This window comes from Nerophis lumbriciformis, linkage group LG15 (assembly GCF_033978685.3).
Source record: "Nerophis lumbriciformis linkage group LG15, RoL_Nlum_v2.1, whole genome shotgun sequence".
NCBI classification, from domain to species: Eukaryota; Metazoa; Chordata; class Actinopteri; order Syngnathiformes; family Syngnathidae; genus Nerophis; species Nerophis lumbriciformis.
Genome location: NC_084562.2, coordinates 33,977,114 through 33,998,077, shown reverse-complemented (window position 1 = coordinate 33,998,077; position 20,964 = coordinate 33,977,114). Strand labels below are relative to the sequence as shown.

Genomic DNA, 20,964 nt, shown 5'->3' with positions numbered 1-20,964 from the left:
CACCAATAAGCCGCCCCGGACTATAAGCCGCGCCTACGCTGCGCTAAAGGGAATGTCAAAAAAACAGTCAGATAGGTCAGTCAAACTTTAATAATATATTAAAAACCAGCGTTCTAACAACTCTGTCCCAAAATGTACGCAAATGTGCAATCACAAACATAGTAAAATTCAAAATAGTGCAGAGCAATAGCAACATAATGTTGCTCGAACGTTAATGTCACAACACACAAAATAAACATAACGCTCACTTTCTGAAGTTATTCTTCATTCATAAATCCCTCGAATTTTTCTCCTTCGGTGTCCGAATTGAAAAGTTGGGCGAATGTCGTCCGGCGCTGCCTCTGTCTTAGTGAAGGTGTGTTCGCCTTCGGTCATCCATTGTTCCCACGCAGTTAGCAGTCTAGCTTCGAATGCCCTGTTGACACCAATATCTAGCGGCTGGAGGTCTTTTGTCAATCCACCCGGAATGACGGCGAGTATTGAATTAAGCGCGTAAGCGTGTCTCTCAATGTGATGTTATGAGCTAGCAAATATAACAACTACACTACCCAGCATGCAACGATAGTGACGAGCATGCGCGGTAGCCCTGAGAAGCGTTGTTGTATGCTGGCAGTTAGAATGTGGTTATGAGCACGCTGTGAGTAAACGTTGAGAACTCAGTTAACACGCCTCGTCTGCATTATTTATAATTAGACAGACAACACACTTAATAGGAGCCATTTTGGGGTCTTTACATAAACACACAAATGGAAATGAAACGTCACATATCCCAGCATGCACCGCGTGCTTCTTCTTCTTCCGGGGCGGGTGGTTGCTTACAGTAGAAGAAGAAGCGCTTCCTGTTCTATGGGGGCGGGTGCTTACCTTGGCGGTTGCTTGCGTAGAAGAAGAAGCGCTTCCTGTTCTACCGGGAAAAAAGATGGCGGCTGTTTACCGAAGTTGCGAGATCGAAACTTTATGAAAATGAATCGTAATATTAATCCATATATAAAGCGCACCGGGTTAAAAGCCGAACTGTCAGCTTTTGAGTAAATTTGTGGTTTTTAGGTGCGGCTAATGGTGCGGAAAATACGGTATATAGATATGATCAAAATAGTATAAATCTCACGGAAATTCCCGAGCCATTTCGATAGATAATGAGGAAGCATGTCACATGATCGCGTGACGTAGAGGTAGGACCTGCAGATCCCTTCCCTACCAAAAACAATGCAAATCATGCAGACTTTGTGAAAGCCAACAACGATTACTTTGGGCAAAATTATGGTCCAGAACCTTACATTGTTGATGCTGAATATAAGGAGGATGAGCTACAAGTTGTAGGTGTTCTGCTAAACATATCCAGCTTTAGTGAAACACATGGCATCATGTAGCAGTATTGCTAAGTGCTAAACAAGAAATACAAACTACAAACATAATAAAACCATAGCTTACTGTACAATGTTTGCTCTTAGTTTGATGACAACTGATAGGATGTCCATATCTTCCCGTTTAGATGGACACTTAATCATGATGCACACAAAGGGTATTAACAAGGAAACGTCTCCCTGCATGCAGACACTGTCTTCGGCTGTGTGTGTTTGTCTCCATCTGTGGGTATAAATTGAATGTCACAGATTAACTACATTCATGGCTAAATCCTCTTATTATCCAGATGAGAGATACAATTTATAATCTAGAATAACTTTGACGAGACGCGATGATGCGGGAGCAGCAGGACATCGCTGCCGGCTCACAGTAAAAGCAGCAGAAGGCTACTTAGCTGTTTGTATAATAAATAGTTTGTCTGCATTAGCGCTTAAAATAACAACATTGCTAATAATTGATTAATATTCAGGTCACAATATGTAATAAAGAGTATTGTTGACCGATTTTGGATGGTTATTTAGAGGGTTTTGTGGGAAATAGAGAGCCCCCCTTGACTACGTTGTTAGCAGACTTTCTATGTATTTATTTATTTACGACATGGAATGCATAAAAAAATGCATAAAAACATATGTGTCATGTTTTATCTAGTGATTGTGAATGATAGAGAGCACATCTCTTTAATTTTGGATTGCTTTTAGCCGATTTACAAAAGTACAACTCTAATGTGTTTCAGTATACAGCTTGCACACATAACATTTTGGCTCTTATGATAGGTGTCTCGTTGTGCAAACCAACTTTTCTTACCTATTGGCACCTGTTTCTGTGTATTTGAGATCCCCATAAGTCCCGAAAATTTTAAATTAAACCATGGAGGCATGTCGGACATATTTATAAAGCATTTGGAATATGTATTTGGGATGTAATTTGCCCTAATTACCTCAGTGGTTGTTTTCTCCATATATGGTAGTGGATTACCCGAAGAAGTTGTACTCAATAAGTTATTTATTTTTCTCTAACCTCTTGTTTTGGAGCAGACTGGCTCGTATATATACATGCATGCTTAAAATCCTCCGCTGTTGCCATTTTTAAATTAATTCATTTATATTCCTTCATTTATTATTTATTTGTGTCTTGTAGGGATCTCATGGTAAATGGTATAATGATAAAGCGCAGTAATATTCCAGATGGTTCGTAATACCGTTTACATTTTTAATTATCGAAAAACCGTCATTGGTTAATACATTTTAGGCAACACTGCTTACATGCTGGTAACAAAAGTCGCTGCATGCGCACCAGCGCCTTTTTGCTCGACAAAACATGACGCAAAACAACTACAGGGAGCTTACTCCAGATTTTACCTAAATGATAAATGGGTTGTACTTGTATAGCACTTTTCTACCTTCAAGGTACTCAAAGCGCTTTGACACTACTTCCACATTTACCCATTCACACACACATTCACACTGATGGAAGGAGCTGCTATGCAAGGCGCTAACCAGCACCCATCAGGAGCAAGGGTGAAGTGTCTTGCTCAGGACACAACGGACATGACGAGGTTGGTACTAGGTGGGGATTGAACCAGGGACCCTCGGGTTGCGCACGGCCACTCTTCCACTGCGCCACGCCGTCCCTGTAATTGGAGCCAAATGCTTTGTTTCACTTTATTTCCCTCGCTTCACTTCTGTAGAGTAGAGTCTCGGCGTGCGTTTAAGAACACACTGCTGTTCGATGTCGACAAGTGTGGATAATATTGGGAGACAGACTCATTTGTCCCACACTACAAGTATACAGTGGCAGAGAAAAGTATTTGATGTTGCTTTCATTTTCTCAACACAGTGTCTTCTCACTTGCTGTGACTGAGAGTTAATGTCGTGAGGAAACATGCAGCAGGCGATGTGTAGGGAACGTTTCCACAACTTGTTTATGAAGTCTTTAGTTTGATTACAGGGATGCTCACTTGTCATCATATCAATACTCGCTGTAATGTTTTGTCATCTCATCGAATTGAACGCAGGCTGTGAGGTATCAACACACTGAAGTACGAATATTGTGTATTAGACGTGAGAGGTATCACTTCTGTTAATTTCTTTGGCCAAACTGTTGCACTGAGTCACATGGTGTTGTTGGAGAAGAACAACGCTTGCTTATTAGACTTTATCTTCATTAGCCAAACTGCTTAGGTTTCATATTTATGTCAAAAAAATAAACACCATGTTTTTATTTGTAGGTCTTTCATGTCAGAAAGTTATTACTTAAAAAAACACTCATGTGACATAGCATGTTAATGTTTTATGGTGTATAGTTAATTTCGATACAACAAATTTCTGCTCAAACTCTTAATGGATCTGTCCCGATATTGTATGTTCGTGTACATACACAGGGCTCGAATTTAACCACGGCAACCGCGGCAACTGCTGCGACTGCCCTCGTCATTTGCCGTCATGCCCTAAAAAATTGACCAACGTCGCCAGCAAGAACATGCCGTGACCGCACTTGACTTTGTACTTGTTAATGGACGAGGGATGTAACAGTAAACGGTATAATGATAATTTGCGATAAAATCCCAGAAGGTTAGTACCGTATTTTCCGCACCATAAGGCGCCCTGGGTTAAAAGCCGCGCCTTCAATGAACGGCATATTTCAAAACTTTGTCCACCAATAAGCCGCCCCATGTTGTAAGCCGCATCTAACTGCACTAAAGGAATGTCAAAAAAACAGTCAGATAGGTCAGTCAAACTTTAATAATATATTAAAACCAGCGTTCTAACAACTCTGTTCACTCCCAAAATGTACGCAAATGTGCAATCACAAACATACGTATATCAACATGGACAGAGCTGCGTGAAAAAAGCCACCCGGCCTCTTCGCGTAAACTTAAACTTACCTTAACCACTCGCTCATCTTTTCTTCATCCATCCCTTCGAGTTAGCTTTTATGATGACGCCGGCTGGAAAGGTCTCTTTTGGCAAGGTCTTCCTTTTGAATATCACCATGGGTGGAAGTTTCATTAGCATGGCAAGCTAGAACCACAGTGAAGGATGACTTCTCATTCCCTGTGGTGCGAATATTCACCGTACGTGCTCCCGTTCCACAGTGCGGTTCACAGGAATATCAGTTGCTGTGAAATACGGTAGTAATCCGTGTGCGGATGGAGAGATTGCGTCTTTTCATGAACCGGATCCTTGTCGCTTAGTAGGAGCCATTTTGTGGTCTTTACAGATGTAAACAGGAAATGAAACGTACGGTGATATCCGCGCGCTTTTTCTTCTTCTTCCGGGGGCGGGTGGTTGCTTACAGTAGAAGAAGAAGCGCTTCCTGTTCTATGGGGGCGGGTGCTTACCTTGGCGGTTGCTTGCGTAGAAGAAGAAGCGCTTCCTGTTCTACCGGGAAAAAAGATGGCGGCTGTTTACCTAAGTTGCGAGATCGAAACTTTATGAAAATGAATCTTAATATTTATCCATATATAAAGCGCACCGGGTTAAAAGCCGCACTGTCAGCTTTTGAGTAAATTTGTGGTTTTTAGGTGCGGCTAATGGTGCGGAAAATACGGTAAGTTTTAAATTACCGAAAAACTGTCATTTATTATTGCATTTTTGGCAACACGAAGTCAGGCGCTTTCGCACTAGCGTCGTTTGGTTTGATATTCATGGCGGACCAACGGCACGGAGTAAACGGCGCCAAGCGCTTGTTGTAACATCATTTTCCCTCACTTCCCGTCGTGCGTTTAAGAGTGCACTGCTATTAGATGGAGACAAGTGTGGACAATATTAGAGACAGACGTACTTGTCCCCACACTAAAAGTATATAGCGAAGGAAAAAATATTTGATGTTGCTGTTATTTTCTCAATACAGCGTTCATCAGCTGCTGTGACTGAGAGTTAATGACGTGAGGAAACATGCAGCAGGTGATCTGTCATGAATGTTGTCACAACTTGTTTATAAAGTCTTTAGTTTGTTTACCAGGATGTTCACTCGTGCATTATTTAACTGCAATCTGTACCGGTGTTCAAAGAACATCAATACTAGCTCAAATGTTTTGTCATCTCATCGAACTAAATGCAGGCTGTGAAGATGGTGTATTCAATGTGTGAGGTATCACTCATCTTTATTTTTGTTGGCCAAACTGTGTACTGATAGGCGTTGGAGAAGAACAAAGCGTGTTTATTTGACTTTACCATCATTAGCCACACTGCTTTGTGTTTTATTTTAATATCAAAAAGTTAACACCAGTTTTTTTTTTCACATTACTTTTTTTTTCATTTTACAAATATATTACCGGTTCTTCAAAAACAATTCATGTGACATAGCACGTTGTTAATGTGTTATTGTGTGTAGTTAATTCCTGTACAACATATTTTTGCTCAAACTCTTAATTGATCTGTCCCGAAACAGCATCTACATGTACATATAAATGTATATAACTTAAATAAATAATTAAAAAAAAAAAAAGTCCCTCCATCAAAATGTAAAAATAGAGATAAAGGCATCATGTAATGACAACAAGCTGACAGGTTGATTTTATTAGATAATTAAAAAAAACCCTGATATTTGTCTTTAATTATATGGATAACATTTATCTATAGTCTTTTTATTAGACATTACAAATGACATGATGGTATTACGTTCACAGCCCAACACTGCTTTACCTAACAATCAATAATCATGATTTCAATATTGATAACAATAATCTTAATTATTACTTTGGCCATAATTGGTAGCCCTAGATCTCATACACTTGCCTTGGTGCCCAAAAAAAAGAGACCTCCTTTAAGGTAACACTTGCCTTGAAGAAAAAATATTGTAAAATTCGAGGCCTGCATACATTTAGCACATGTCAGTGTAGACACAATGTACATAGCTTACGAAAATACCTCTCTCTATCAAAATGTAAAAATAGAAAAGCATTATGTAATGAAAAAAAGCTGACACGTTAATACAATTAATGAACAAAAACACAAACATTTGTCTTTAAATATAAGGATTATGTTTATCTATAGCCTTTTTATTAGAACTGACACATTACATGATGTGTTCACACCCCACCCCAACACTGTTTTACTTAACATAATGAATAATCGTGCAGCCCTGTGTGTTAGACTAAATCTCATATATGAACACAATTTTTATTTATATGGACAAAAAGTGCAGTTACGTCTTATGGCCATCATGTGCCATCTTGCAGAATTCCTACATTTGTTTTAATTGTTTATCTCTTATATCCCTAAGGTGCCATCTAGCACAATATTCACATTTATTTTTTTTAATGTTTGTTATTATTTTGTTTACTACGTACTTGTGTTGCTTTCATATGCACATTAAATTTCTCCTTGAGGTACATGAAACACAGTGTCCTTATCCACAATAATGTTTCTTCCACAAAGGAAATCATTTTGAAAGTTAAAAAAAAAAAATAAAACGGTTGAATTTTTGTGTTTTATAAAACTTGATTAAAAATTTCAGTATGAGTACTTTTTGAAAATGTTGAGCACATTTAAAAAATACTGCGTTAATAATGATAACCTTAATCATTTTGGTCAATAATAATAAGACATTTTCATACAGTGACATGCCCAGTCTGTTGCCATTTCCAATACAAAGTAGCGAATAGTTCTAACTAGAGCTGCAGCTATCAGCAGCTATCGAATATTTTAGTAATCGAGTATTCTATCGAATATCCCAATCAATTAATTGAACAAATCATATTTTTGCTTTAAAAAAAAAATTGTTTTCTTTTTTTTTGTACTGTACATCTTCTCAGGCAAATCATATTGTTGCTGTAGATGCTCATATCGGCTGTACAAATTTACTTTACAAAAGATAAGTGTGGGATACTTCTCTTGTTGCCTTATTTGTATTTTGACTTTATTACATGGATCTATATTATTATTTGGTGTAGCCGGGCCGGAGAAATATTTTTGCTTAATTAAGGTTTAATTATACATGTTAACATGTGACCTCAATTATTGTGTTTGGCCTAATTGTCTTTTATTTCCTAAATGCCTGTTTTCATCATTGAAGGCTGACATGCACAGCTGAAATGCGTCCGTGGCTGATTGTGCCAATTTGTGTGTGCTAATAAAAACAGGTGCGCTCACAGCCCTATGTGCTGTGTGGTGTGACCGCATAAACAAAGTTCTTGTCTCTCGTGCGTTTTTGATACCGGTAATTATTATACAATGTCATTTAAATGGTGGTTTCTCCACGCAAATCCTCTGAGCTGTTTTCAACCTGCCAACAATACATAAACAATATAAAAAGACAAACCACTTAATAATGACGACAACAGTTTTAAATTTTAGGAATGCAATACAGTTCATTGAATTCTTTGCATGCAAAATAGTAATCAATGTTCATTTTGCCATTATAACATGTTTGAGATGAAAACACATATATATACAATTATTCAAAATTAATATTCCGAAAAAGTTAAAATAAAACTATATTCTTAGTACCAAAAATAAAACAATAAGAACAGTTTTCATTATATCAAACATAAAAAGTGGATTAGGTAGTGCCTTTAAGGCCATGTCCACACGAACACGGAGAGTTTCAAAAACACATGTTTGGAGTTAAAACAATCTCCATCCTAGGACTGGGCGATATGGCCTTTTTTTAATATCGCAATATTTTAAGGCCATATCGCGATACACGATATATATCTCGATATTTTGCCTCAGCCTTGAATGAACACCTGATGCATATAATCACAGCAGTATGATGATTCTATGTGTCTACATTCAAATATTATTCTTCATACTGCTTTAATATATGCTACTTTAAAACTTTCATGCAGAGAAGGAAATCACAACTAAAGAAATCACTATTTTTTTTTCATACGGTGTTGATCTGGAAATGTTTGCCTCGGCATTTTGATGGTGTGGGCGTGTGTCACCGTATGGAGATGTTGACGTGCGGAGTAAGCACTGTTCATTCTCCAGCAGGTGACTTTTCAAATGATGCTACATATTAGCAGTAATGCTACATTTTATAGCAACGCTTTCGCCCCACACTTGACAAATTACGGTTGTCTGTTCGACATATTCCCACTCGAAGCCAAACCACCGCCAGATGGTGGACCCCTTGCTGTTTTTGGGGGGAATTAATTATTCCTTCATTTGTTACCAGATTCGCACCTTCTTTCTCTCGTATTACCACTAGCATCACAGCTAACGTTAGCCATGCTGCTACCTCTCTGCTCGTGGAGGGCGTATACGTATGTGACGTATGACGTGACAGTATGTGACATATGTAGAAGCTGCGCTTGCTGTCTGTGAGAAGGAGAGACAGGAAAGAGCGAGAAGAGCCTCTAGTGTAATGCCAGCAGCTAAAAGCAACTGTGTGAGAACGCATACTCGAATATCACGATATAGTCATTTTCTATATCGCACAGAGACAAACCCGCGATATATCGCACATATCGATATATCGCCCAGCCCTACTCCATCCACACAAGTGTTGTTTCAAAACTGTCTATGTCTACACACAAACGCATACACCTGCTGTCATGCACATTTTGTCCAATCAGAAGCCTGAAAAAAGCAGAAATTGCTGACTTGGTGCAGCATTACACTTCCTATTATGTTTATTTTGATATACTTTAGATGCACAATGACACGTACATTATCTTTAAAACCTGCCGGCACGTACACAGAATCCTAGGTACATTATTAAAGAGCGAATGCACGCCTTTGCTGCTGAAACCCAACACTTAGAGTTATAACATGTTCAGCAACATGGTGATGTATTACATGTGCAGTCAAGTGTACATTATTTCTAAAATCAGCACGCACTAACGAGCCAAAGAAACCATTTTGCTTGTTTAAGTGCCTATATAAAGCACACGGATGTGTGGTGCTGCATAACTGTCATGGAATTATAAAGCATTTAATCATGGATATAGTGATATAGTACATGTGTAATGACGTGTATATTGTCTTTAACATCAGTACACACGACATGGAGGACGCTACATTGTTTTTTTTTTTTGGTTGCTTGGTCGCTTTTTACGCGCGAGCACGGTCACGCCCAGGTCATTGTAGCAAGACACGTAAGTTGACTTCAAGATTTGTCATTAAACAATAACTAAAAAAAAGATAATGTTGCACCTTTCTTATGACACACAGCAAAAAGTCTTGCTTGTCAAAGTTGTCCCATCAGATGGAGGTTTGACAGCGATCATATCCAAAACAGCTGACTGCCATTAGTGCCGGCTGGAGTGTCGCAAAGCCCATTTTGATGTCTTTTTTTTATTAATCCATCCATCCATCCATCCATCTTCTTCCGCTTATCCGAGGTCGGGTCGCGGGGGCAGCAGCCTAAGCAGGGAAGCCCAGACTTCCCTCTCCCCAGCCACTTCGTCCAGCTCTTCCTGTGGGACCCCGAGGCGTTCCCAGGCCAGCCGAGAGACATAGTCTTCCCAACGTGTCCTGGGTCTTCCCCGCGGCCTCCTACCGGTCGGACGTGCCCTAAACACCTCCCTAAGGAGGCGTTCGGGTGGCATCCTAACCAGATGCCCGAACCACCTCATCTGGCTCCTCTCGATGTGGAGGAGCAGCGGCTTTACTTTGAGCTCCTCCCGGATGGCAGAGCTTCTCACCCTATCTCTAAGGGAGAGCCCCGCCACCCGGCGGAGGAAACTCATTTCGGCCGCTTGTACCCGTGATCTTGTCCTTTCGGTCATAACCCAAAGCTCATGACCATAGGTGAGGATGGGAACGCAGATCGACCGGTAAATTGAGAGCTTTGCCTTCCGGCTCAGCTCCTTCTTCACCACAACGGATCGATACAGCGTCCGCATTACTGAAGACGCCGCACCGATCCGCCTGTCGATCTCACGATCCACTCTTCCCTCACTCGTGAACAAGACTCCGAGGTACTTGAACTCCTCCACTTGGGGCAAGATCTCCTCCCCAACCCGGAGATGGCACTCCACCCTTTTCCGGGCGAGAACCATGGACTCGGACTTGGAGGTGCTGATTCTCATCCCAGTCGCTTCACACTCAGCTGCGAACCGATCCAGTGAGAGCTGAAGATCCTGGCCAGATGAAGCCATCAGGACCACATCATCTGCAAAAAGCAGAGACCTAATCCTGCAGCCACCAAACCAGATCCCCTCAACGCCTTGACTGCGCCTAGAAATTCTGTCCATAAAAGTTATGAACAGAATCGGTGACAAAGGGCAGCCTTGGCGGAGTCCAACCCTCACTGGAAACGTGTCCGACTTACTACCGGCAATGCGGACCAGGCTATGGCACTGATCATACAGGGAGCGGACTGCCACAATCAGACAGTCCGACACCCCGTACTCTCTGAGCACTCCCCACAGGACTTCCCGAGGGACACGGTCGAATGCCTTCTCCAAGTCCACAAAACACATGTAGACTGGTTGGGCAAACTCCCATGCACCTTCAAGGACCCTGCGGAGATGTTGAGTGAAAAGAGCAGCATGTTCACGTTCAAAGATACAGTAAGTTATCTTATAGTGTGTTTAAAGGCAGCAAGGCAGTGTTGTTGAGTTTGGAAATGACAGCGCACAACCGTGACGTTATCACAAGTCTCCGTTTGTGCCGCTAAGCGGAGAGTTTTGGATCTCTTACACTTTGGCCAGCGTTTGTAAAAGTATGCGTCTGCATGTGGACAAGAGGCCGAAACGTGAGGTTTGACTACTAAACGAGGCAAAATGCCGTAAAAAAATCAAATAACAATTTTACGACGCCTCGAGGCAGCGAAAATTATTTAAATATATTTTGCAATCGAGTTACTCGAGGAATCGTTTCAGCTCTAGTTCTAACCTTATAACTGTCAGTTGACCCGATATGGAAGCGAGTCAAAACTACAACATGGCTGACCCTGTAGAGACTCAGTCGAAGGGGGCTTGGCCTGGAGGAGCACTTCGGCATGTAAGACCGGTCAAAAAATGGCACACTCTGAAAAGGCAGTCAGAAAGAATTTTACATGGTCTGTAAAACAAAAACTATGCAAAATATTTACCAAAGCCTGACCATTACATGTTATGTAGACTACAAGGATGTGTTATAAATGTAGGAAAAAAATCATAATAATGACCCGCTTTACATTGGTTTCACAATGTAAATCGCTTTGAGTCACTTGAGAAAAAAGAAACTGTGGAACAAGTTCCATCTGAGATGCTGAGTTTGAATTCACTCACTTCCTTTACAGGAGAAGCAAAATATGTTTTTTAGATAACCAGAGATGTACGCACTTGTGATTTAAGTGAATCGTTGGGATTTTGATATGTGAGTGACTTGTACTGTATCCATGATGAAGGTTGCACTTCATCCGAATGTTAGTAGTGTGAAAGTTGTGCTTTTTTAAATATAAGTATGTATGTATGTATATTTGGATGACGCATTTGAATGAATTTGAATAGAACTTTGATCCATCCCCTTTAGGACTACAGATTGAAATGAGCTACTTAGCTCCAGTCTGGTACAAGCATCTCTGCTTTATGCATAATGTAATTGTACATTGTCCCAAGAAATGAAATGAAATGAAATAAACTTCAACCAACCAACCAACCAATATTTCAGAGTTCCTCACAAGGAAACCTTATACGATATTAAATCCATAAACTGCTAGAAAAATGGTTAGCTTGCAAGTTATTGTGATGTATTTCCTATAGTTTTAAATGCACATTTTGATGCTTCTTTTACGTAATAAAGAGTGTTTGCCGATTGTAGCTGAGATAGGCTCCAGCGCCCCCCGCGATCCCAAAGGGATTAAGCGGTAGGAAATGGATGGATGGATGGATGTTGTATCCCCTGATGTGTTTTGGTGCTAAATAAATTCCAGTTAGCACCGAAAAACACATCATGTCTCTACTGATCTGACGTTTTCTAAAACATAATGTTTAAAAAAACAACTTAAAGCCTCGTACAGCTGTTTACTGACGTATAGTATTCATGTTTAGCTAAATTTTAACTGTAAATGAATATCAGCTGAGCTCCAAATATCAGTCATCGGCCTCCTTGACTATTAGTAATCGGTATCAACCCTGAAAAAAACATATCGGTCGATCTCTACCACAAATACACCACCACAAATACACTGGATCCTTGATTAGAAGACTGTATGTACAGTATTTGGTGCATTTTGAAAAAATATTCTTATTTGTGATTATGTATCTTTTTTCCAGGAACTGATATCATCGCCACTTGGCAGTAGAGGCTCTCAGACTGATAGTCAATCAGACAGCTGCCAAACTAAAGACCAGGCTGGACCTGGTCAGTGTTTTCTAACAGTATAAGCATTGAGTCATCCTGTTTGTATTAGCTTGACAATAACAGTACGGTTGTTTTATTTGTTTATTCCAAGGTAATATTGCTGTGCCCAACCATCATTTAGAATACCAAGAAGAGAGTCAGGTTCTCAACGTCTGTCCTCCTCCAAACAAGCAAAAGTACATGGAGCCCACGTGTTTTTGCTGATTGCACATGCTCAGTAAGACTTTGAGTTTTTAAATGTTTTCCTGGCTTGATATTTCAGGTTTAACTTACCCATGGATTCTGACTCTAGTCGTTCCACCGAACATTGCGATCAGTCTGAAGGTAGGAACCCATAATAACCCACTACTGAACCACTTAGAAAAATACTTCTGTGCTACTTTATTACAATTAATTAACTGGTATAGATTAGGGGTAATTGTATAGGACTGTATAATCTTCGTAATACTTTTTAAATACATTTTTAATCCTTATTTTAATTCCTCTAATTTCGCTACCTGTAAAATCTGTCTTTTTTTCCTGTCTTTCAGAGGGAACCTCACAGTTTGGTTTCCTTGCACTGTCTCAGAGTCAGAATGTTACTGCTGAAGAAATGACCAGCCAGGAGGGCGATTCCAATTTCAAGCCTTCAGCAGTCAATAAAATGTATTCTAGATTAGGTCATAACAGTTGGACTCCCTCCGACGAGGGTGTTAGCACCGGAACATCAGAGAACCCGGATCACGAAGCCGTCAGTAACAGGTCTGACTTATTTTGAAAATTCTTTATTTGAGGTGCATCGGCTATTTAAATAATACATGTTTTTATATCCCCTCCAGATCTGAGGTTGGCTCCAGCAGCCTGTCAGTTCCAAAAATAAATGTACAGGCTCTACTGCACTCACAGTGCCTCCAAGACACCGGTGAGCTGGACCAGCAGGACTGCGAGATAATATCATCACAGCGGGACATGTTTGACGCTGGGAAGACAGGTACGTCCTACAGTAAGGGTGTCCAAGCTTTTCCCACCAAGGGCCGCATTCAGAAAAACTTCAAGGCCTACTGAAATGCGATTTTCTTATTTAAACGGGGATAGCAGATCCATTTTATGTGTCGTACTTGATCATTTCGCGATATTACCATATTTTTGCTGAAAGGATTTAGTAGAGAACATCGACGATAATGTTCGCAACTTTTGGTCGCTGATAAGAAAGCCTTGCCTCTACCGGAAGTAGCAGACGAGTAGCGTGACGTCACAGGTTGTGGAGCTCCTCACATCCGCACATTGTTTACAATCATGGCCACCAGCAGCGAGAGCGATTCGGACCGAGAAAGCGACGATTTCCCCATTAATTTGAGTGAGGATGAAAGATTTGTGGATGAGGAAAGTGAGAGTGAAGGACTAGAGGGCAGTGGGAGCGATTCAGATAGGGTAGATGCTGTGAGAGGCGGGTGGGACCTGATATTCAGCCGGGAATGACTAAAACAGTAAATAAACACAAGACATATATATACTCTATTAGCCACAACACAACCAGGCTTATATTTAATATGCCACAAATTAATCCTGCATAACAAACACCTCCCCCCTCCCGTCCATATAACTCGCCAATACAACTCAAACACCTGCACAACACACTCAATCCCACAGCCCAAAATACCGTTCACCTCCCCAAAGTTCATACAGCACATATATTTCCCCAAAGTCCCCAAAGTTACGTACGTGACATGCACATAGCGGCACGCACGTACGGGCAAGCGATCAAATGTTTGGAAGCGTACCCACGGTACCGTGTCTGCGTATCCAACTCAAAGTCCTCCTGGTAAGAGTCTCTGTTGTCCCAGTTCTCCACAGGCCGATGGTAAAGATTGACTGTCATTTTTCGGGAATGTAAACAATGAAACACCGGCCGTGTTTGTGTTGCTGAAGTCGGCCGCATTACACCGCTTCCCACCTACAGCTTTCTTCTTTGCTGTCTACATTGTTCATTGAACAAATTGCAAAAGATTCACCAACACAGATGTCCAGAATACTGTGGAATTTTGCGATGAAACAGACGACCTAATAGCTGGCCGCCATGCTGTCTCAAAATGTCCTCTACAATCTGCGACGTCACGCGCTGACGTCATCATACCGAGACGTTTTCAGCAGGATATGTCGCGCGAAATTTAAAATTGCACTTTAGTAAACTAACCCGGCCGTATTGGCATGTGTTTCAATGTTAAGATTTCATCATTGATATATAAACTATCGGACTGCGTGGTCGGTAGTAGTGGGTTTCAGTAGGCCTTTCAGGATGCGGGGCGAGGGCAACTTTGATGTTTTCACTTTCTACTTGTTTATTCAACACATTTAAAGTAACAAGTGTAGTTTAAAGATGAAATAAAATACACTGTATTGATAAATCACAAATTCAGATGTTTCAGTAGACAGCACAGTGTCTGAGCCAGAGCAGCAGGGTCAGCCCACCTCAACACCAGCCCACAGCTTGCGGCTGTTGCATGTATCTCAACAGGGCACACTGGCGCAGGAGAGCCTGTCCCAGTAAGTGACATGATAATTGCACACACCACCGCGCACAGACACATGGCCTGAAATTCTCTTTGCCCATTTCCTCTCTAGAAGCTCTGTTGATTATATCGCCCCAACCCCAGACAACTTCCCCCACATCCCGTTAATTGTCCCCAATTCACCAACAGGAACGGGGAACCAACATGGTAACACAAAAATTATGTCTGAATTTAATAAAGGAAGGAGTCTTTACAGGCAAACAATGTGTGCTTTGTCAGGTGCCGATGGGCCAATGGACGCTTCGCAGCCTCCAGAGCAGCGAGCTGACCTAAAAAAAGGAGCACTGATCGAAACGTATGCTTCTTCTCAACCCCAGCCACCCACTTCGACTCCTGTATCCCAGAATTCTCCTGCTTTTGTCTTAGAGCAAGCTCTCTCTTTACCCTCTCAGCCAGAGTTCTCACACGTATGTACAAAAAAATTTTCTTACACATATTTACTGCCTTTTTGACCCAAAGATAATTGTCTTTGTTTTCAGGTTGTAACAGACAGCTCTATAAAATTTGTACTGTAAATATTAGTTAATTTAATACTTGGTGTTTTGTAGTGTAGACTGTTTACATTGTCGTAAGCTCCTTTTCCTGCTGCACAGCAGCTACATGTCTCACCAGTGTGCCTTGTACCCAGCCAGAAGGTGCAGTACTTTAATCTAATTAAAATCTTTTTTTTCTATATAGTGTTAAAACACTACATAAGTAATTTAAGGTAAGGGTGTGTCGATACAATGTTTTCACTTTATGTTACTGATATTGGAGTTTTGAGTATTGGTCACTACCGCAAATACTATATCAGCACAAATCATAATACATCATTTTATTGTTTTCTAGTGTAGAATATTAGAAAAAGCCTGATGAAGTGAAATTACTCAGAGAAAAATGGTAGGTATGAAAAACACTTGGAGAGCCAACAAACATAATAAAACATCACTTACTGTGCAATGTCAGCTGTCATTAGGATGCCAACTGCTGAGATGTTCATATATTCCCATTTAAATGAAGAATGTCTCATAATCCTCGCAAAGAAACAGGGTGGTGGGGGGCCAAGTGCTTTTCATGTCATTCTCGCCAGTTCCATGTCTTTAATAGCTGTCAAAGTGTCTCAACATGTCGGATTACCTACTCAGACTTATTCTGTCCAGGTGAGAGGCATGATTTATGATCTAGAATAAATTTACAGGGAGCAAGAACATGTAAAAATCGGCTCATTTTAGGTGGCGAGCAATGCAGCTAATGGGAACAATCAATTCTACCTCTAAATCACTTAAAATATACATTCAAAAACCGTCAACAGTACTTTATTTATGTTCTGTAGCCCGTATAATAACCACGCTGTAGCGACATTGTTCTTGTAAGAGCGAACACTGACAAACTTTTTTTCTAATGTAGTAACGCATCGCCATGCTACGGGCTTAGCCGTAAAAGCTAATTACAACAAGAGTTAATAGCTTCTACATCAACACGAATCGCGTTTGAGTTTATAATGCACAACACTGCGATACGACACCAATTTGTACTGATTGAAAAACATGAACAATCATGTTACAGTATCTGTAAAGTATTAGCCCACATTTCATGTTTTGTTTGTACACAGCTAGCCAGACAGTGTATGCACTGTAGTTGTACTAACACACATGGCGTGCTGCGTGTATCATGATCGATATTAAAGTGACCAGTTGTTCATCTGGTCCAGCTGGCCGGGGACGTTTCCTGTTGATTTTGGGTCAGCACTCCATTTATGTCAAAAAAGCTTGGCTCCGGCTCCAAGTTCCATATCTTTAGCGTCAAAATTGCTTTCACCTCACTCTTCAGACTTATGTCTGCTTCAAGGTCTCACTATTCCTTCAGGCTGGCTTCTATAAGCAGCAGTACATTTAGCTTCAAAAGTATAAGGTTGTCAATCCTCATTTGTCCAAAAATAGTCGTCTTTGTTGTCTGGTACCAGGTCTGCCATGATTACAAAACGCACTCGTGTTTGATTCCGGAAGTGGGAACACAAGTTGTTGCCGGAAATCGTAAGTGCGCTGCTGTGGAAACGGAAATCTATGCGCAAAAGAAATTAGTCCTGGAAATTATTCAAATGATCAAAATATGATAAATATTGAACATATTACATATTGTTTTGAACAATATACAGCTACCAGTCTACAGTATATATAGACTGGCAGTGTGTATATAAAATGTTGCTGGAGGGTTTCAAAGTTGTTTTAGAGGGCTTTGAAGGCTACAACGGTGACTCCCATTAGCCACATCTTTCGAGCGTTTTTTTATCATCTTTAAAATCGTAAAAAAAAGAAGACAAGTGTGTTCTTGATAATAATGATTGTGATCGATAGGCACAATTCCTAAAGAAGTGCAGTTCTCCTTTAACTATTTTAGGTTTTGCTTTCTTTTATTTAGACTTGCGGAGTTATTGCTTTTCGAAACACTTGTAGTAAACGTGTTTGAGAAATACAAATAATATCAAAATAATACTTAAATGGAAAATGATAAACGTTAAAAGCATATCAAACAAACCTTTAACGAAGTGATCACTGCAAACTCATGCATTCTTCGACTCTGCTTCCTTGGAGTGGAGTGTGTGCTGCTTTTCTTGTCGTTTTGTAAAATCTTGCACACTTTCTCCCTTTTTAATTACATCTCTAGGTACTCTGAAGAAACGTTTATCCTTTTCGCGATTTGAAAGATTCGTAAAGCCAAAAACAACACAAGCATTGAGAATGTTTTCTTCGAGAAAGACTAAATGGCGCAGAGTACCCATTTTAAACAGAGCTACCTTGACCAGCACAGGTATTCATTGGGTGGGGACATAAGTCGGACGTGGCGTCAGTAACATCCCAGCAAGCCGATATCGAGCGGGTCTATTACTTCTCTCATTGCTGTTGGCCAACAAACATAATATGACAAGATATAGCAATCTGTTGCAAAATCATGGTATGACATATACATGTAGAAACTAGGGGTGTAACGGTACACACAGATTTCGGTTCGGTACGTACCTCGGTTTAGAGGTCACGGTTCGGTTCATTTTCGGTACAGTAAGAAAACAAAATATAAATGTTTTGGTTATTTACTTACCAAATTTGTAAACAATTGCTTTATCCTTTTAACATTGGAACACTATAATAATTCTGCCCACGTTAATCAACATTTAACTGTCTCAAGTTGTTGCTCAGATTAAATAAAATGACAAAACTTTTCTTCTACATATAAAAAGTGCAACATTAAACAGTTTCACGTCAACTCATCATGCTTAATTTATTACAGAATTTGGGAAGCCTGTAGTTGATTTTTATTATGTAAATGTTATATTTTTACCAACATGTGATAGCAGGGACCCTGCCATTCAAAGCTTTTCTGTCCGGCACACACACACACACACACACCGCAAAATGAGCTAACGCTACGCTAAAAGCTAATTAGCCTTCACCTCAAGCCAGGACTGTGAGCGAGCTGAGCTGCAGTTTAAGTTTCTAGAACGTCAACGGGCTCATAGTGATGTTACTAGTAGTTGACTGGGAGGTGTTTGTTATAATTTGGGAGAGTCCGTTGCCTGATGCTTACCTGCTAAACACCTACCTGCTCGACGCTCAAGCATTGATTACATGCGCTCTGAATACGCACTGCTGATTGGCTGTTACCGCTTTGAATACGCACTGCTAATTGGCTGTTACCGCTTTGTGTGTAACCAATCAGATGGTTTTGTGGGTTGGACAATACTGGGTGCTGAGACAGAGGCAGAAGAAGCAAAGCAGCTTGTTAAGACTTTAGCTTAGAAACTCGTTCGGTACACCCCCGTACCGAACCGAAACCCCCATACCGAAACGGTTCAATACAAATACACGTACCTTACACCCCTAGTAGAAACTGATTGGTAACATGTAGTATGCAGATTCAACTTTGAAGTCCCAATGTCTACATTTAGAACATACAGTTAGAGAAATTATTTGTTTGTCAGCATGTCTTTAATGGACCGATGCTCCTGCAATGCGGCTTCCTATGAATGATTTACAATACAATTGTGAACACCACAAATAATACCCTTATATGGGCAGTGCAGTGCAGTGGAAAAGGGAGCCAAACTGACAGGTGTTTTTGGTGTTTTGATGTCTTACACAAGTATGATACTGCATAATGTTTGATACAACTTTTGTTCTGAATGTGAATAGGTTGTAAAAACGTTGTAAATCATTATTTAAGTCCTTCCCGTTGATTGTTTTTGTCCAGGATGTGTTTGTCCCAACGCTGAGTCAGGAGGCTCCACAACAGTCCGATAATAATACGTCATCCTTGCGTCCTAAGCAGGAATCTCCTCACCTGGAACCCTCTTCGTTTACATTACCTTTACAGCTCTGTGTTGACACGGAGAACAGCTACTCTGCCATGAAGATGTCTGAGGAGATCAACGAGGATAGCCAGGCTACACAAATCGAAGAACTAGAAGAGCTGCCTGGTGTTGATACTGCTGACTCTGTGTTTCAGGGGAAAGAGTGTAACGGTGTCACTTCTGAAGCACAAATCGCTACAAGCTCCAAAGCTTGCAGTCAACCAACGACTCTTTTGAATGTACATAATGTTAATGTGGAAGGATGTGCCGAGTCGAGTGCTCCCATCGTTGTGTCTTGCTCGCAGCCGGTGATCTCCCAAGGAACTGTCGAAGAAACTGTACCTCAGTCACAATCACTGTCACAGAAATGTCAGGCTAACAAAGTTGAAATGAATAGGCCTGCACAGATGGAAGAAGTTGCTGTCACAGAGGATGAAGAGGTGAGGATGGAGGCAGAAAGCTCATTGGGGAGCGGGGCTTCAGGTATGGCTTTAATCCTCTCCCAAAGCCAACTGAAGTCCCCTGATGATGAAGAGCGTGAAGATGAAGATGAGAGCATGGTTGTGGTTGGAGAGAGTCAAAGAGATTCACAGGCTCCTCCCAAAACCACACCACAACTTCTAAAAGGCCTAAGTTCCCAGTCAGGCAACGTGTCGACGTCCACTAATGGCCATCACTCTGTGGCGCAGGAACCAGAAGAACTCCAAAACAAGAGCCTTTGTGATAGCTCAGGAGGTACAATGGCGACAACCATAATGTTTTGGAGGACATGGCATACATCAGAGGTGTCCAAAGTGCGGCCCAGAGGTCATATGTATCACTCGTTTTCCTTGCGCTTGCCTCTTTCTGCAATCTATAAACACGGTTGATATATTTCTGACCCGTGATTCCCCCCACCCCCACCACCTTCTTGTACAAATCTTACCCAACTTGTACCAAACGTATGGCAGGCCCCTCACCATGTCTAAATTTCTCAAAACTTATCCCAAATGTTTGTGCTATGTTTGTGCTGTCAAAAAAAATATCGGTGGTGATATTTCAGTTCCAAGCGGCACACCACAACGAATGTGAATGATAATACAATGTTAACATTAAAAACCATAATTGCACAAATGTTTTATGTCAGCATAAACGAGCAAAAACTTAGCACAAATGAACAGCAGTGATATTTATTATTTACAACGACAAGGGGGGTCAGCTTCACACAGGTCACATACGAACATTACAAAGAAGATTAAGCGCCAAGTCGAAGAGGAAAGAAAAAGATCACAAGAAAAAGTTAGCATAGCATGCATATGTTGACATGCAGTGCATAACAAATTGGGTCCCCAACATTTTTGAGCCTCTAAAGAGATGTTCTGTCAAAGTGAGCTACTGAGCATGCGCATAAGCAAATCAGCAGCGTCGTTCAAAAAAGCTTTTATCAATTACCGGTACGCCAAATAGCGAAAGTGAAACCGCTTCTATCAAGACATGATCTTGA

The 20,964-nt window shown here is 40.8% G+C and overlaps 1 protein-coding gene across 9 annotated transcripts in view; it reads left to right on the top strand.

Moving 5' to 3' along the window:
* Positions 1–20,964, top strand: part of tp53bp1 (tumor protein p53 binding protein, 1) — a 118,352-nt gene that overhangs the window by 17,808 nt on the left and 79,580 nt on the right. For 4 of the 9 annotated variants that reach the window (XM_061975089.1, XM_061975090.1, XM_061975093.1 and 1 more), the window contains 8 exons: positions 12,521–12,608; positions 12,700–12,784; positions 12,871–12,932; positions 13,139–13,349; positions 13,427–13,578; positions 15,005–15,131; positions 15,210–15,564; positions 19,382–20,216. In XM_061975089.1, coding sequence (XP_061831073.1) covers positions 12,521–12,608; positions 12,700–12,784; positions 12,871–12,932; positions 13,139–13,349; positions 13,427–13,578; positions 15,005–15,131; positions 15,210–15,564; positions 19,382–20,216 — 1,915 coding nt within the window. The remainder of the gene's footprint in view (positions 1–12,520; positions 12,609–12,699; positions 12,785–12,870; positions 12,933–13,138; positions 13,350–13,426; positions 13,579–15,004; positions 15,132–15,209; positions 15,565–19,381; positions 20,217–20,964) is intronic. The other 5 variants (XM_061975096.1, XM_061975097.1, XM_061975092.1 and 2 more) reach the window with 3 other exon arrangements.